At 42.1% G+C, this 17,617-nt stretch overlaps 1 protein-coding gene across 6 annotated transcripts in view; it reads left to right on the plus strand.

Annotated features, from left to right (window-relative positions):
• The window catches only part of LOC116846997 (potassium voltage-gated channel protein Shab), a 47,550-nt gene that overhangs the window by 14,294 nt on the left and 15,639 nt on the right, over positions 1-17,617 (plus strand). For all 6 annotated transcript variants that reach the window (XR_004378635.1, XR_004378634.1, XR_004378637.1 and 3 more), the window contains exon 3: positions 345-646. Coding sequence is in view for 3 of the 6 variants with exons in the window: in XM_032821530.1 (XP_032677421.1) it covers positions 345-646 (302 nt within the window). In the remaining 3 variants the exon portion in view is untranslated. The remainder of the gene's footprint in view (positions 1-344; positions 647-17,617) is intronic.

Below are 17,617 nucleotides of genomic sequence, written 5' to 3' on the forward strand. Positions count from 1 at the left end.
AGAGAGAGAGAGAGAGAGAGAGAGAGAGAGAGAGAGAGAGAGAGAGAGAGAGATAGACCCGTTAGTTTCCCTTTTATATCGTTCGCAGATTGATTTTCCCGGGACCAACCGGTGTTTACATTCACTTCGTGCCTCGTGTATTGATATTTACCTTCAAAATTACCGACCAATTGAGTATATACCGCGACTGTGAAAGTATACCGCTAAGGTAATCCCGCGTTCCCCGGACATATTCGTCGATTTCACGTTAACACTCGAGATCTTGTTTGTCGAAAATCTCCGGGCGATCTGCCCTTGGGCAGCCCTTCCGTGAGGAACCACACAGACCCTGAACTTCTTTCCAGGTCACAACATATCCGGTGTAGACGGCAATAGCACGGAAGGAGATTCCGCGTGCGGCCGCGGGCCCACACAAACCGGGGCTGGTTGTTACCGCAATTACGAACATTACAGCACCCTGCGGCACCGGCGCAGCGCGTCGAACGCCTGCTTCTCGAATCTACCCGCCGACCTGCCTACCACGCCTGACAGTCCGAATCGCCGGCTCCTCGACTTCGCCCAGAGTGTGCCGGGTACCCAAAATGACGATTATTACCAGGACGAGGTGCCAGCCCAACATGCCAATCAGGGCAACACGACACCCAGCGTAAGTCCAAGCATATGTGTGTACACAGTATATCGCGCAGATCACGGTTGCGATTGTTTGTTATTGGCGTGTACACGGGCTGATTCATGTACGGGCGATGACGCCGTTCGGCTGTCGGGAATCGACGTGAGTAAAAATTGGAGGAGACCGAGGGCGAACGAAATTGATATCGAAACCAATACTATGTTCTCTTTAGTACATTTAATCTTGAATCTTTGTATTTAAATCGGTTAGAAATCTCGCCGATACGATGACGCAATGTGACGCAACGTTGGACATTAATCGATTCAAAATTTTTTTTAACACGAACTGGCGAATCAATAACTAAATCGTTATATGTGTACGCGGAGAGGATTTTATAGTAAAAATTGCTATCCATTGGGATACAAGGAATAGAGCAATTCTGCAGTAATTCACTGTCCTTTCCTTTGTTATTTGTACTACTTATATTTTATACTGAGAAACACTAAAACAAAAATATTTGCTATTTGCAATCATTTTCTAAACTAACTACAACCATTTTCATATTGGAGCAATCAAAAAATAGGAACCAAAAATAATTATAATTTTAGTTAGAAATCATTTTTTTCTCTTAATTTAGGAACTGAAACGTGTTATCAAAACGTTTGCTATGATTCTAGCGAAATTTATTATATTCCTCAGCAAAATAGAGCTTATTGACAGTTTATTTTTGCTGTACTAAAAACATAGTACGTAATCTTGATTATCGATTTGCCGATTATTTTAGTGAAAGAAAATGAGAATTGATTAATGCCCGACACTGGTGTGACGTCCGTCTGATCTAATTTCCAAGTGGATATGTGATTTTGTGAACGGAAGCGAAATTAACGAGCTACTTCCATCTCCCGCGTAGCGCGACAAATGACGCGGAATATTCGAGTGAGCATTTTCATGAAGAAAACAATGCGTTCGCTTCTTTATCGCGCTGTTACAAAAACTGACATCCTCCTAAATAACGAGCGGCACGGCACGGTGTCGGAAACCCCAATGAATCATCCCGCTACGTATGTGCGTAGAGAAGACCAACGATTGCGCTGGATGCACCGCCGCGCGAGTAGTTGCGATCTACGTTCGGTCAGACACGATTTTAGCAGCCGCCTTTCTGCCGTTCAGCTGCTTCAACGTGGCTTCTCTGAACGGAGATGCAGTAATTTCCTCCTTCGATATATACATGCTATACGAAAAACAAGATACATTTCAAAAATAAATTATTTGCCTGAAAATAATGATGAAGTTCTTCATTACAAGAATGAACTTTTGATAATGAACGTGAAGCAATTTATTTTCCGTATTATCCGATAACTGCGTTCACTTGTATTCGAGTTAATTGGCGTTATTAATTTAATTATATTTCTATGCGCATCTATCGCAATCGTAGTAATGGATATCGGTTCGAACTCGTCGAAATCGTGTTACTGTGGAACGTGTCTTTCTCTTTTTCTCTCTGTTTCTGTCTATCTCTTTCTTTCTCTCTCTCTCATACTTTTCAAAATGCTAATTCTATTACGCAAAAATCAAACGACGAGGTTGAACGCGTTCAATGTGGGCAACAGACTGTTCTTCTTTTTACGTGTATACAAAGGAAGCACGTCGAGCACACATCCAGCTTCCCCTTTTTCTTCCCTGCCTCTATCCTGAGCATCGACGCGATCGTGGTTGGACCCTAATTGTTGACATGACTAATGGATTGATTAATGAATTTCTTGTCAACGAGTATTTCGAAAGCGCGCGGTCGAGTCGCACCGACTAAGTTTGATTGATGAGAGTCGGCAACTCTCTGATCGAAAATTTAAAACACACGAAGCTCGGAAGAAGCCAGAAGTCCGGTTTTCATCAGTCAAAGTTGGTTAGCACGATAACCTAATAATACCTCGCATCACGCGAAGATAATTAATCTGCCAAACTATCTCCCATTCATTGCGAAACTTGCCGACGAAAGTTTTTTCGCCAAGTCATTTGCATGGAACGTCATGTATATGTACTCGCTATCGCGAGTTTAATATTCATGAAAAAGATACAATAAATTTTTCCACGATGATTGTCCGCACGCTCGTCCATCTGTGTTCAGCTCGCATTGGCTTTTTCACACATATATATAATATCTATGTGATATATATATATATATAAAATCAATGCGATACGTTTCGCATTTTTCATTTCGCAGATCTCGCGCTTTTTGCATTGGCCCTTGCAGACAATCGTCATTCTTTCATCAAGAATATATTTCCACGATAGTGGTATGATTTTGAAAACGAGAATGTAATAGAAAATCCCTTGATGTATTGAGAGAAAAATATTTTAAAATTTATTTGTGGGATATAAAGTTAATTCGCAGAGGTAACATTTATTTTCCAAAAAGAAATTTTATCTTAGAGATAAATTTTATTTTAGAGATAAATTTTATTTCACAAAAATAAATTTTCTATATCCCACAAATGAACTTTCAAGTACTTTTTTTCTTTAGTGTAGAGAGGATTTTTAGTAATTTTGCACAGAGCATTCTGTGACTTAGAATTCAAAGAGAACGAATATTTGTCAGAATAATTGTCAGATAACAAACGTCGACCACGATCGGTAGCTCGTTCGATGTACCCTGTGATTAGTATGTTTCCGCTAAGTAGCCTTGAACAGAATATAAAATTGTACACCCTACAATGTTGTGTGCCATGCTGTAGAAAGGCGATTCCCAGCGAACTGGCTTATGAGTCTCGGAAGATTGAAACAGCTGTACGAGCTGGAAAATTGAACGAACGCTGCTGCGGCGACAGAATGACAGAAACGTGAGATTTACAACGTACACATGTTTTTTTTTCCTCGTCAAAAAGCGCGGGACAATTTCGCGAATTCACACGGACACCCGCGATAAAAGTGTCACGGGAGACGCTTTAATGAATGGAAAAAAAGTTGGGAATCGCTGCCATAGAGAGCCATATACGCTCGACGTGCGACTTTTTGTTTAATACATACGCTTCTGTTTCCACCCCGATCCCAATTATCGATCGGACCGTGCTCAATTGTGTGCAATTTCCTCTTTCGTTTCGTAACCGGTGAAACCCACGCCGGCATATTGACTCCACGAGTTTGGTGCACGATTTCCGCGAGAGACGAGTGAATATTAACGTTCGCGATAGCGCTGGGCGAAGTTATTCGTCGTTATATGTCCCCCTTATATTTCGTTATTCTCGCACTGACGCTCCTCTCGTGACCCTGCCGGAAAAAGTGTCTGCTCGACGGAACGGAAATGCAAGGCGCGTATGCTCGCGCATAGAGAGAACGAGAAAATAAACGGACATGTAGGTGTCGCAAAGATTTGCATTATTACACGGACATTTGCGCATAATTATCTCGCTCAGGCTCTATGCGACGCATACATCGCTTATTTTGAAGAAAGTCGCGATCTGTCGCAAGACAGAGATATGCGACACAAAGATATGTACCTGTCCCCGACGGAAAAACCTTATCGATCGTAAGTCCTGCATCTGCTCGGATGAGGTGAGATACGTCCACGCGTATTATATTAATCAAACATCCCCATCGCGACTTTCTCTCGCGTCTGATTCTTTCTCGACTAGTGCGCGAGTAATAAACACTTTCCAAAGTATCACGCGAGTATCCCGTTCGCGGACTTGTCGACGCAACTTTATCTGAGACCTGCAACAATATTCTGATGAAGAAAAAACAGGTTTTCATACGCGTATATAAGGTGTTCCCTGTTCCTAGATGAAAAATCTATAAAGTTAATAAGAAAATAGTAGAGGACTTTTTTGTACAGTTTGACCTAATATACGATGGCAGATGCCACTGCAACTCATCCATCATATCTCGCGTGATCATTCACGAATCTTCTTTAATTAATATCTCGATAATCATCGCGAATATCACGGTATAGAATATTACTTTTATGTTCACCTCAACTCGTCTCTGCGAGAGCTTTGGAAGTTATTCTGGTACACCCTGTATATATACACTTTCTTAATGGACATGATGCTAATTATTGGGTCAAGACTAAAAACACGTGATGTCGCCTCATATGCGATACGCGCGCGGTCGCAAACGAGACTCGCGATCTATTTTCTATTAACATTTTAATGAAGCACTAGCTGTATACACCGCATGGAAACTCGAGCCAGGTTATGCAGTCATAAAGGTTCGACTCGCGTGGAATTATTGAAAATTACTATCTGAATTAATATCGAGCAGCGCGAATCGGGCATAAAGTTCACGGATGACATCAGCACATCGTCGACGATCGGATTTCGCCCTAACGATTACATGACTTGTGCACGCGCGTTACAGACGCACGCTCGAATAATTAATGAAATTTTTGTCCGATCGACAACAGCTCTTAATTAGCCGTTCACACGCCACGCCATTTAATCGAGCCCGGTCTCTGTGTCACGCTTCGTTTTAATTACAATATCTCACGTAAGGTGCAGCGCGGTTTCGCGTACACGCGCCGTATAAAATACACATTCACGTGCGATGCGTCGGCGTCGCATCGCGCCTCGCGTTGTATATCAGAGGGAAATCGCCGAGAGGTGACTTGCTCGTAAATTTTGGACTTGCGACGGTGCGGCGCACCCAGTCGGGCACAGATACATTCACAGCGGCGAGACGAGGATGGTTTGCGCAACGCGTTTTTGAGGCCAACTTCGGCGCTCGTAGAAACGTGCTCTCCGCGAGCACTTCCATCATGACATATACGGTTTCTCGTATCCTCTGTACTGCGAACCCCTCACGGTATGACCCGAATGACCTTCGCCCCGATGTCTTTTCTGTTCGCGAAGCGAAGCGACGATCCACGGAGCCCGAAAGAACGATACTCGGTAAAACGGAAACGGTCCGCGGAGCGGCTGGAACGATCGGGTTTTCTCCCGTTGCTTTCTCACGCTCAGGATTAACGGGGAAAAGTCTCGTTCCCGCCTGAGATTCGCGTTTACGACGTTCGCGGCATCGCGGCTAATAGACTTCCAGAGCAAACCTGTACACGCGGACTGCCAATTTGCAAGCGCGTACGCAGAATCTAACGATACTAATCGTTGGTTTAGTCGTCCAGAGAGATGAGTTTGATGATGTAGCCCCGATCCTCCTCAAATTCCAGCCACCTCTGGACATGCTTCTCTTTCTCTTGGCGACGTCCACTCCCTTCGAACCCGCGAACGATCGTCACGTTACTGCCGACCGTTATTGTTGAAACGACGACGCTGATGACGATCACAACGCGCACACGTGTCGACTTACGTTCCCATCACCGATAAAACAACATTTAACGTCGCGCTTTTGACGCGATCCCAAATAGAAACACCCGGGTCAGGGTCTGGCCAGGTGTACGTTGGCATTCGATCGAGCGCCGGAGACAAATGCCCGCACATAAATTTGGCACATTACGTAGCGCCACGTTTCCACGATGATGGTGCGAATACAGTGTGCCTGACGCAACACTCGCGTGTCCTCTTGTGCAAAAGTAGTCGTCGAACTGAACGAGAAAGCCCCCTACTATTTTGCAAACAACCATTTTTGACTAATTATTGATACATCAATTAATATACAATTAATATAGCAATCAGTGAACATTGGTAAACAAGCGCGCGTGGTGCGGTGGAACGAGCTCTTCAGACTCGTTCAAATGGAGTCTCATCACGCGCGCTTATTCATGTGTTTAATAATAAATATCTCGAAAATTCACGTAATTGTTTAGTAAAATGGTAGAGGGGCTTTCTCGTTCAGTTCGATGAGATTATTTTACCCAATGCGGTCAATAATAATATCAAATAATATCGAAAGTACATTCGCAAAGTTTGCCAGGCAACTGTTCCCTATAATAACACTTGACATGGCATATTTTGACAATTAGCAGTCTTTCATGAAGCGATGTTCTCGTTTTCAATGCGACTTCTGCTCTTTTCGATTGTTGTTGTCGCCAAATTGATCGAATTGTGACGCGTCGATCGGTCCTCACGGACACTTCGGTCAGGTCCCCGACTCGACCGTTTCTGTTCCAAACTTTTGTTTACACGCAGGACCGAATTACTCGCGGGGGGCGATCGGAGCTAAGAAGGTTCGCGCGCGCCGTCAAAGTTCACTTATATAAAACGTACGGTACGGTTTATTAATTGAATCCTTTTGAAGCGTAGAATAGTGTAGGGAAGTGTAGATGTGCGCGCTATTCTCAGTCTGTCGACGAAATGATAAGCTGCATCGTTCGTGTATTACTCGCGCGAGAATTTGACGCATTGCGACTGACCATTCCACGTCATCTGTGCAACCAACACCACTTAACGTGTAGAGGCTGACAGAGTGATTACAGCAATTGAAGGCACGCTCAGTTTTTGGATTCAGGCCCTCGCAAAGATAAGAAGTCTTGGAGAAGACGCGCTCGTCTACACTAGCCTGCACTCACAAATGACTCAGTTAATAAACAGCAGTGTATTCCGACAGATTCGCGAACAAGAGTTCGCGTTTTCTAACGACAGGGAGGCAGATCGACCGTGCGAAAAGCGCGACGTTGGTTATTGGACGATTGCAACTTTGTTCAACTGAGATAATCGGCAAATCGATCGTCCAAATTGACCATTCGTCATATATGTGACTACGAATAATTCAATCGAATGATGAAATTAATTATTAATCAGCGTACAATCGCGATCCCATCAAAGTTTGATTAATAATTAAGTTCATCAATCGATGGAATCGTTTGTGATTTGCTGCATGACGACTGGTTGATTTTCACGATCGATTACTTCAGCGATTACTTCAGTCCAAAAAGATTTTCGTCGATTAACGCCCGACACTGGCGAAAAGAGTAGCTTCGAGACCGGCAAACACGGCGCGACCGATCGTATATCGCGCGTTGTCTCCAAATTAGATTCGCGGAACGGTTCGTTATCGTTATGCATTTATTTGTCCTCTGCCATCTCCGTGCGCGATCCTTGCGGGAGTAGACGGCAATAAATGATCATCAACAAACGAGAGAGAATGACGTTTCGATCGCCCCCGGGCCTGAACGTCCATAAATCCGCTCCTGTTTATACGCGTTACATTTATCCCGAGCATCGATCCACCCACTCACCCCGGCCCTCCTACTCTGGCACTCAAACTGACAAACGTCGTCCAAATGCTTTTTGTCGACGCGTCGCCGCATGCGTCTAAATAATTCGCGAAACCGCGCGCGGTTGCGCGATATTATTTTTAACCAAGGTGCGCCCCTACCCGCACATCATCACTGCGGTCCTGGAATGCTCCGCTTCCGAACAATGAAGTACGCTGTTCTCTTTTAATAGCGAGCGGTGGCACCCGGCGGTTCACACGGCGCGCGTTTTATTTAAGAGGATGACTCCGCATCGCCACCGCCGCCGCTTCTTCGCGGCGAAGGTGTCACACTTGTTTCGCTCGTACGTCCGTTGGTTAGAGTCTTCATTTAGTAGGTCGTCCGGGTCGCGATGTAACGCGCGTTCCTTCGCGCTCCCTCGAAATACGACCTGCGCTCGAGCATGAAGACGAATCGCGACGGCGATGTGCACGAACGTACAGTTCTTCCTCTCTGTGCTTTCTGAAAGGAAAATTCTCTTCCCCGTGGCAGAAGTTCATCTCGACATCCAAGGCAGGGATGGATTTCGGCGGACGAAATTGCTTGTCTATTGTTTATTTTGCGGCAGAGTCGCGATATGATTGAAAGTTACGTGTCTCCTTCAAGGAGCATGACACCGAAGCCTTAAATCCACCTCTGCATCGAGAAACTTTCGCGCGAAATGCGGAGTATCACTCCCGCGTAGCTCGTGCTACAGCGCGGAGATCAAGTTGAGGAGTGCTAATTAGCTTAGGGATATTCGGGAACATGAGAAGCTTTAGTTACATGATCATCAGCTGAACTTCGGTAGTATATGCGGAAACTAAAGCACAACTAGGAAACTGAGAGAAAGATAAAGCCCATGTGAGCTGTGCACTGAATGTTGAATATTAATGCAGAAAAAAAAGTTTAATCTGACTATCCATTGCAAGCCTGGAAAAACACTCGGCTTACGCGTTGATGTTATCAAACGTCCTTATCATCCCGTTCAAAATCATTCACATTAACATCCAGTATGCGGCGCTTATAGAGACCTTATCTTTCTCTTTGATGAGATATCCCTTTGATATATGATTTCAACTGGAAAAAAAAGAAAAGAAATTACACAATGATGATCGAACAACCAGAGACCTCCAAGTCTGTTTGACTAGTCGTGACTTTATTACTAAATTTTGTATCATGTACTTTAGCTTGCCGAGAGTAAAGCAAAGTGCTTGTGAAAGACGAGTTCTCTAACTTTCAGAAGAAAATTTTCACGCAAGTTTAATTATTAATCTCCGGAGCAAATTAGCGCTCCGAGCTTGAATTCGCGGCGAGGGTGAAGCCGGGCGCGACCGAGCCGAGGTATAGGGTGACTCGCGAGGACAGAATAAGCTGGCAGATTGCGGCATCTGCGGAAAAAACAACGGCTACGATCACGAGGATCAGCTGGTGGCAGCTCTCTCTCACACGGACTTCGTGTCGCTATGTTGCAGGCAATGTCCGACAGCGCGCATTAGCGACCACAGCATCGTTGAGCGAAGCTGCCGTGAGAGACACGCTCGTCGCACACTCGTTTGCGCGTTCATGCGCAAATTAACCTGCTCTCGATTATGTCGGACCTTGCCGAGCCTCTATCAAGCTGTCTCCCGGCAACCGGGTGTGCCGATTCTCTTCGATAGCGATACTCCCCCTCCGGCCACGGAGAGCGGTCTCTCCCCCGTTATCATCACACCGGGACGAACACACGGAACGGGCGAGAAAAGCACGAACTTTGAACGAAATCTCGCCGCGAGTCGCTCCCCCCTCTCGTCCCCCAATCCCCGGCCCCTTCTCGGCGACGGTCTTCGACGAATCGATTCGAAGTCGCGACCAAAGAAGATTGAACGGATTGCATTGTATCGCCGATCCAAACGAACAAGCCATGTGTGCATACACTGAGAAAAAAAAACATGGTTGATCTTGAACCAAAATTATAATTATTTTTGGCCCACCAATCACGTTTGCTGATTGTTCCAATACGAAAATGGTAGTGATATGCACATAAGATTACTATCACTAACATTATGGTAGAATTCAATTAAAAAATGGCTTTCTTGACTATAATCTATAATCATTATGTGTGATTATAATTACAAATATCAAACAAATTTTTTTTCTCAGTGTACATATATAGGGGAAACCAGAGCTAGATGTTCCATATTTCAGTATTTCGTAATTACATCTTCTCGGATCGTTAATTGCTGGGACTGATTGCACAATTATGATAGAAGCAATCTTCTTCTACGTGTTAATGCCCGCCACTGTTAATCGTATATTTTGTTATATAATAAATCAAAACACAAACATGTAGCAACATCGGGTTTAGTTGCTCAGTAGAAAGAAAGAAAGAAGTGTGAAAGAAGGCCACGTATAAAATATGTATCCTGATTAGTTAGTAGTTATGGAATCTTTGTGAAAGATCTCCACAGACCTCCTGCTGGCCTTTAATTATGGGTCAGCTTTTACTTCGTCTGCCCATATGTTCGATTTCCTATATTTTATGAATGAAAATTATTGTTATTATCCGAAACAATACATCATACATTTGTAAGAAATTTAATTCTAACTAGTAACATGTCGCTTTATTCATTCATGATGGAGAATATTAATATAAAATTTCGAAAGTTTGCTTTGCTATTCCTAAATCAATTTTCTTCTTCTGTTTTTTTTTTCTATTTTTTTTAACTGTAATGTTATTCCGATCTTAACGAAACTCAGGGAAAATATTTATGTTCTAAAAGGACCATTTCATGATTTCGTATTTACTGTTCCTCCCAAGATAAAACAGCACATGAGCAATACATCCTTGGGATCATCTAGGCCCGGTTTCCCTTGCCTATCTTATCGCGCTCAAGCTCTTTCACACAACTTCAAGTGGTGGTGATAGATTCTTACGGCCTCTCGAGATCAATTGCAACGATATGACGTCGCGAATAAAATGCCGACTGAATGACTAAATCAAAGTGTGTAGCGTAACGCGGTTATAGTCAATATTTATAAAGTGATGAACGCTCTCTTATATAGTGTACCTAATATTACACTAATCTCCAATAGACCGTATCGAAAAGATGATTCGATAAGTTACCACAAGCGAGCTGCGCTTCGGTTCGCGAAATAACGGACACTCGCGCGCTAAACGTCGTTTTGAAACGTGTACGTCAGCTTCTCCGCGATCTAATCTTCTTTGATCGTGACCGAGTAGCTGTGAAAACACCCTGGCCACGCTCTGCGAGCAGCGGAAAAGCTGGCGAAAGGGCAAAGGGCGACGCGGGACGTTGCCCATCGGCCCTCGAACGACCCAGCGTGAGAAAAGCGCGAAATGCCGGCAGAGAAAGCGAGAGAGCGATCATCGTCGCGAATTTTCATCGCGTCGACGACTAGCACGCGCGCCCTCACAAACGTGTCGCTTGATTTTCCACGCGTGTGTCATTTATTTTTCTACTGTTCGCTCTCGTCGCGCGCTCTCATTCTCGTCTTTCCACGGCGCGGTCCATCATCGTATTGTCCTTTTGCGCCGACACCACCGGAGCGCCGATGTTTCCTCGCGACCGATGAAACATCGATGTGCCGATGAAATGTCGATGTATCAAGCCAAGCCACTTGCGAGCGACCTCGCTACCTCTGATATCTTCAAGATAAAGTATGACCCCAGAAAACGAACGATCCCTCCGGTTTACCGAAATGCGGGGCCATAGAGAACTTTTATCGTACTTCCGCTTGATGCGATGTATGATTTAAAGGCCTCGGAAATAATTCCATTCCATTCCTTTCGGCTCTTCCTAGCCTTTCCTGTCTTACACCCGAATTAATAGTCGTTACCTGAAACTTGACTCAGGTAAGATATTCAAATTTGAACGTAGAATTAAATGTGAGTTTTCTGCTGAGTCGCGATTATAAATGTAATATCGCATATATTATATGAGTCAACACAGAGACTGAAATCTGACCCTAAATTCAGATCTGAGTGTCTCTGAGTGGGACAAGTTTCAACCAATGACTATTAATATGCACCTTAGACCTTAGACCCGTATTAATAGTCGTTACCTGAAACTTGCTTCAGCTGAGATATTCCGATCTGATTCTAATAAGAGATGTGAGTTTTTCAGCTGAATTGTGGCTACAAATATAATGTCACGTATATCATACGATTGAACAAAGAAACTGAGACCTAATTCCAAATTTCGATTTGAATATTTCAAGTGAAACAGGTTTCAAGTAACGACTATTAATACGGGTCTTAATCTACTGTACATCAAAATCTTTTGACAGGAGAAATTTACATTTCGAACTTGACGTCAGGTTGAAGTGAAATTCTGAATTTTGAAATTCTCCGTGGAAACATCGACGTTACATCGGACATCCGTGTTTCGTTACATCAATGTAAATTCGTACGTCAATATTGCTCGTCGGTGTCTTTCAAATGAAATATTCCATATTCCTAATCTACGTCTCCCTCTCGATGGCTTGGTTCGACCACTTTGTGATTTGCGAGCTCCGCGAATGTACCATTGGGTTCGCTCGATCTTCCCGATTGCTCGCATATCGAGAACGTCCTCTGTTTGTCTCTCACAGTGGCTAAATTCCACGATGCCACAATACGCGCGCGTCAAAATTTCCGTCACGGGAGTTTCTCAAAGTTCAATGAAGATGCAACGTTGTTCAGCTGCGCGACGCGCGAAAACAATAAACGAACTGCACCGTAGTGCTCTCACGCGAAATATCACCGTCTGATTCGTACGGGTGTTTCGTTTCATCTAGTTGCCAAAAGATACACGAGAAGTCACGAAGATCGAGCTTCGATCTCGTTGGAATATCGCCTCCGTCCTGGATACCAAGTCAAACACGCTGCTAGTCGCGGTTCATCGGAGAAGCAAGAGCTAAAGTTAGATATTAGACGCGCACAGTCGCTTTGTAGCCGCGTAGATGATGTGCACACGGTATCGTCGGTATAGTTCGATTGCGGCTCAATCGGATAGATGAATGGACACCCTCGCGACTTAATCAACGCTGTGCACATTGCGCGTCGCCTCCTTGCGATTCGCGCGCGACTACGGATCCTTGGGAATCAGACTGATCGTACACTCGCAACGCACGATCGTGCACTTTTGTACGTAGCATTTGATAACTCGACACGCGTCAATTCGATCTGAGAGCGGACGCGTCGCTTGCGCCAGTCGTGAAGAAAAGTCAGGATACTCCTGGAAAATCATTCAACACGGATCTTTGCCACTTTCTCTCCCCGTGATTTCTGTCGAGTGGCAAAATATCGTGCCTCGAACGCCCGAAATTACACGGAGAAAACTGCTATAGTTGCTACATCCACATATTCTGCGGTTAGAGAGGGAGAATTTATGTGATTTTAAGTTATATAGATATTATACTTCAAGTTACTATCATATGCCCATCCATAAAGTTCTCATAGTCATAATTCTTATGATACGTAGTGTTCTGTTAGTATATCCTCATATATAGTAGTCCTTATATCAATAGACTCAACCGAAGAAATATTGCTATCTCTCCGTTATAATCTGTAAAACAAATACTATGGCTGAGAGACCCGTAAGGTTTGATCACTGAGAATGTCATTTTAACACGAATGAACAAGCAGCAAAAAGGGTACACTGAAAAAAAAATTTACTAAATTTAAAAAAATGTTTGGATAGTACTGTGAAGATATTTGTTTAAATTAAGTAATTATTTTCTAAAATTAAAAAAACAAATTATATTTAAAATTCTTTATTTAATTTTAGAAAATAATTATTTAATTTAAACAAATATCTTCACAGTACTATCCAAACAAACGTTTTTTGAAATTTAGTAAATTTTTTTCTCAGTGTAGCGTATTATTTTCACAGTATTATGGTATCCACAACTATCTTGTATGAATGGGCGGAAAATAATATTAATATTTTGTTATGGCAACCATTATTTAGGCAAGTGATATATCCTTAGTGTTTTCTCCGTGTTAGAAAAAGTCTCAAAGTTTGTCGGCTTGGGTCGCGTTTGTTCTTTCTCTCTCAAAGCGTTTCGTCATGAAGTAAGACGTTTGTTCTCAAAGCGAGAGATAATGAATATGTGCGTTTCGCGACGCGTCCGCTTGAAGGTCGGAAGGAGGTTCATAATATATTCCGTCGATGTATTTAATAGAGTTAGCATTAGCGACGATTTCCGCGACGATCGAGAACGCCACGCCAGCCTGGTCGCAATGTGGATAGGCTCCGTAATACTCTCTTTCCCGGTTGGCTTATTAATCGATCGACCTATAGTTATTAATGTGGCGCGCGAACGCGCCATACATATGTATTTCGCAAGTTTCGCAATGGACGCAGTTTTCGTAAAAAAAAAAAAAACTACTCCAATTGTAAACGAAATGAATTTTACATAGGTACCTACGGCGATGAGTATACTCTCTAGATATTTTGGAGTGGAATCTCACTCAAAGGGAGTGAAAAGTGGTAGTACTTTCACTCGAAGCGACAGCGAAAATACTGCCACTCGAAATCGCAAGGGTGAATATTTTACTTGAGCTTAGAGTGGATTTAGACTCCATATGAGCGAATGTTTCGAAACATAAACTAGGGCGAATATGTTTCTCTGACAGTGAAATGCAATCAGATTCATTCGTCCATTTCGAGTAAAAATATTTACTAGAATATTCAGTGTGCAAAATCCACTCTATATGCACTAAGAGAGAAAAATGATTGATTATCATAATTGGTTTGCTATAATTGATGTACTATAATTACCATAATTGCTTTGATATAATTATTATAATTGGTTACTATAATTGTTGATTAACTATAATTAAAATTATAGTTATTTTCGTAGTATTAGAGCATGCATACAAGGTTATTATTTTTTTCTCAGTGCGAATGACTCGGCGATTACTCCGCTTTCCGAGTAAAGTTTTACTCCAGGAAACTTAGAGAGCACGTCCTCGACGGCGCGAATTCGCGTTTTTTGGTGCTTGCATTACTATAAGATCGTGTCCTCGAAACACTGCCTGTATATAAATCATTGTCTCACACTAATACTCTCGGCTGTAACAATCGAGCACATATAAATATAAAATTGCTCATCGGCAGACGTTCCGTCTCTCCTTTATCCGCGTCGCCTACGTTTAGTACATTCAGCGTGAATAAAGCGCGGCCGAGATCACAGCGTTGCGCGCGAGAAAAGACGTGCTTGGATGCTCACGCTAAAAATGAACGCGCAATGCGGTAAATCCAGTTAAATCAGCTTGAAAACTGTCCTGAGCACAAGTCCGATACCGACGCGAAGATTTTACGCTCTTAACACTATAAACACTGAGCGGTCATGTTTCCGGCCATTTTCGCTTTTAAAGTAATACCTTATTTTTCGTGTGAAAGATATAACTGAACTGAATGCTCCATCAGAATAAAGGAGGCATTTAACGAAAAGTTCGAGAATTTCGAAATTCCGTTTTTCGCGCAAGAAACAGAGTATTATTTAAAAAAATGAAAGAGCAGAAATAAACCGCTTAGTGTTCTAATATTGAGTCGCATGTGTCATAAGATAATGTAACATCTCATTATTAGAATTAGTATGTTTTCCTCCAATTTGCATAGCCAAGAAGGGGACTTGGTTTATAATTATGTTCCTTAACCACACACCTCCATCTATTTTTTTTCACCTATTTAGTTACTAATATCCCTAGTTACATTATATTGCCTCTCTCTAATTGACTTTACAATATCATTATCGTTATTCTTAATATTCTTGTAATCTCCTTTAATAATTTTCTTAATTTGTATCTATCTATTCTTAATTTGTATCTATATATATACTCATTCTTATATTCCTTATCTTATTCTTTATACTTAAAGACCTGAAGACACTAAAATTATTCCAAATTCATGCACCACGTTAATCAGGCATCCACATTTGTACTCTATCTAACCAAGTCCTATTACATCTTACAAGTAAATTTACCCAAAAGTTATACCCCGATTTCTTTCTAGCTTGACACAAATGTAGAAGTACAAAAAATATTTAAATCATATTTTTTCATTTTGTCCTACTTTGAGTTTCACGGGCAGTTTATAAAGTTTTCACTCCTATCATCAACAAGTGCAATAAAAATGCATAAGAAATAAAATTGAATACAAGATATAGGCGTTTTTGGTTTGCTGATTACGAATATGAAGTCAAATGTGTAAAATTATTTGTATATAAATAATAAAACGTTCAAATAAAATATGTAAAAAGTTGAAAAAAAAATTATTTATACAAATAATTTTTCGGTTTGGCCGAGATTCAAACCATTTTTTACTAATTTAGCACAGATTTAAAATATTTCGATTGGAATCTCGGCTAAAGAAATTTAGAATGGTTCGTGTCTCAGTTATGTCGATTTTGTTAAAATTATTTAACTATATATATCTTATATTCAATTTTATTTCTTATGTATTTTGTTGCACTTCTTGATAATAAGAGTGAGAACATTAAAAAGCTATAAACTGCCCGTGAAACTCAAAGTGAAAAATAAAAAATAGCCAAAATAAAAAATATTACTTAAATATTTTTTGTACTTCTACATTTGTGCCAAATTGAACAAAAATCATAATATTGGGTAGGTTTACTTGTTAGTCAAACATAAAAGAAAAAATAGAAAAAAAGGAGGAAAAACGTGAAATTAAACTCGTGACAATTGAGTCGAGCAATTGGTTTTAATGTCTACGTAACTCTGTGAGTTATCGAGATCGTTTTTTAATTCGTCCTTGTGGCAAAAGATTAATATTGACAGCACGATGGTACACTATCTCACAGTAGAGAAAGATGTACGCTTGTAAACGTTCCGATCAGCGTGGAAATTGTAACTCGGAGGACAAGTTGGCTCGCTGATTCATTCGTGATGTAACGAATGGCCGTTTCATCACCGTACAACTATCAAACTTCGCCGAAGTTCTCGGGCTGTACGCGACCCCTCTCTCTGGTTTACATCAAACTCACGTACATCCCGAGAACTATTAAGAAGCAGTTAGGACCCGATGTGAGCGTGAACTTTGCATTACATTACGCGACACATTGTACTTTCTGACGATTCTATCAGCCGATTCAATGAAAAAGAAAAGAAAAAAAAGGGAATAATTTCCAGCGATCAGAAGGATGGAAATCTGACGTTGTATCAAGTGAGATGCTCAAAATGTGAGACATTTGTAGAAATAATCCGGAATACATCCGTACGGAAAAAACAATTTCAGTTCTTGTAACTGAATGGGGACCAGAAATTCGCTGACGAGAAATATCTCTGAGATAACCGAGAGCAATTGGCTAAGTGGAAACCTCCTACAGGCATCCTTCTGTTCCTACAACCGAGTTTTTTATCTGATCCCGAAGTAACGGAAAATTCAGTTACACTAACGGAGTTGCCTTTTCCGTGTGAGGATTGCCTGATCGCTTTCGACGGTGATCCGATCTCGTTGTAATTAATAGGAATTGACAGAGGTGAATATAGGGAAAAAAGATAAAAACGTTCCTGGGTGTCCGCAAGAAGAGAATTCGTCGAGCGTGCTCGACCGAGCGTTGTGAGCATTCTGTTAAAAGTTCGATCAGACATACACAGGACAGCAGACTCGAGTGCGGCTCGTTTTGAAAAGTACACTCGTGTGAATCGCGTAAGTAACGAGAAGCAATTGTGACGTCCGTCCACACGAAATTCCACACATTCCACCGACAACACATCGACGATTTGCGTTCTTTTCTACACTCGACACCTCAGCACCGTGTGTACGCATCGAGTGTTTCTCACAGACACATGCATACGCACGCACGCACACACACACACACACACACACACACACACACACACACACACACACACACACACACACACACACACA

This window comes from Odontomachus brunneus, unplaced genomic scaffold (genome assembly GCF_010583005.1).
Source record: "Odontomachus brunneus isolate Ranch 3 - 2012 unplaced genomic scaffold, Obru_v1 Obru_scaffold_004, whole genome shotgun sequence".
NCBI lineage: Eukaryota > Metazoa > Arthropoda > Insecta > Hymenoptera > Formicidae > Odontomachus > Odontomachus brunneus.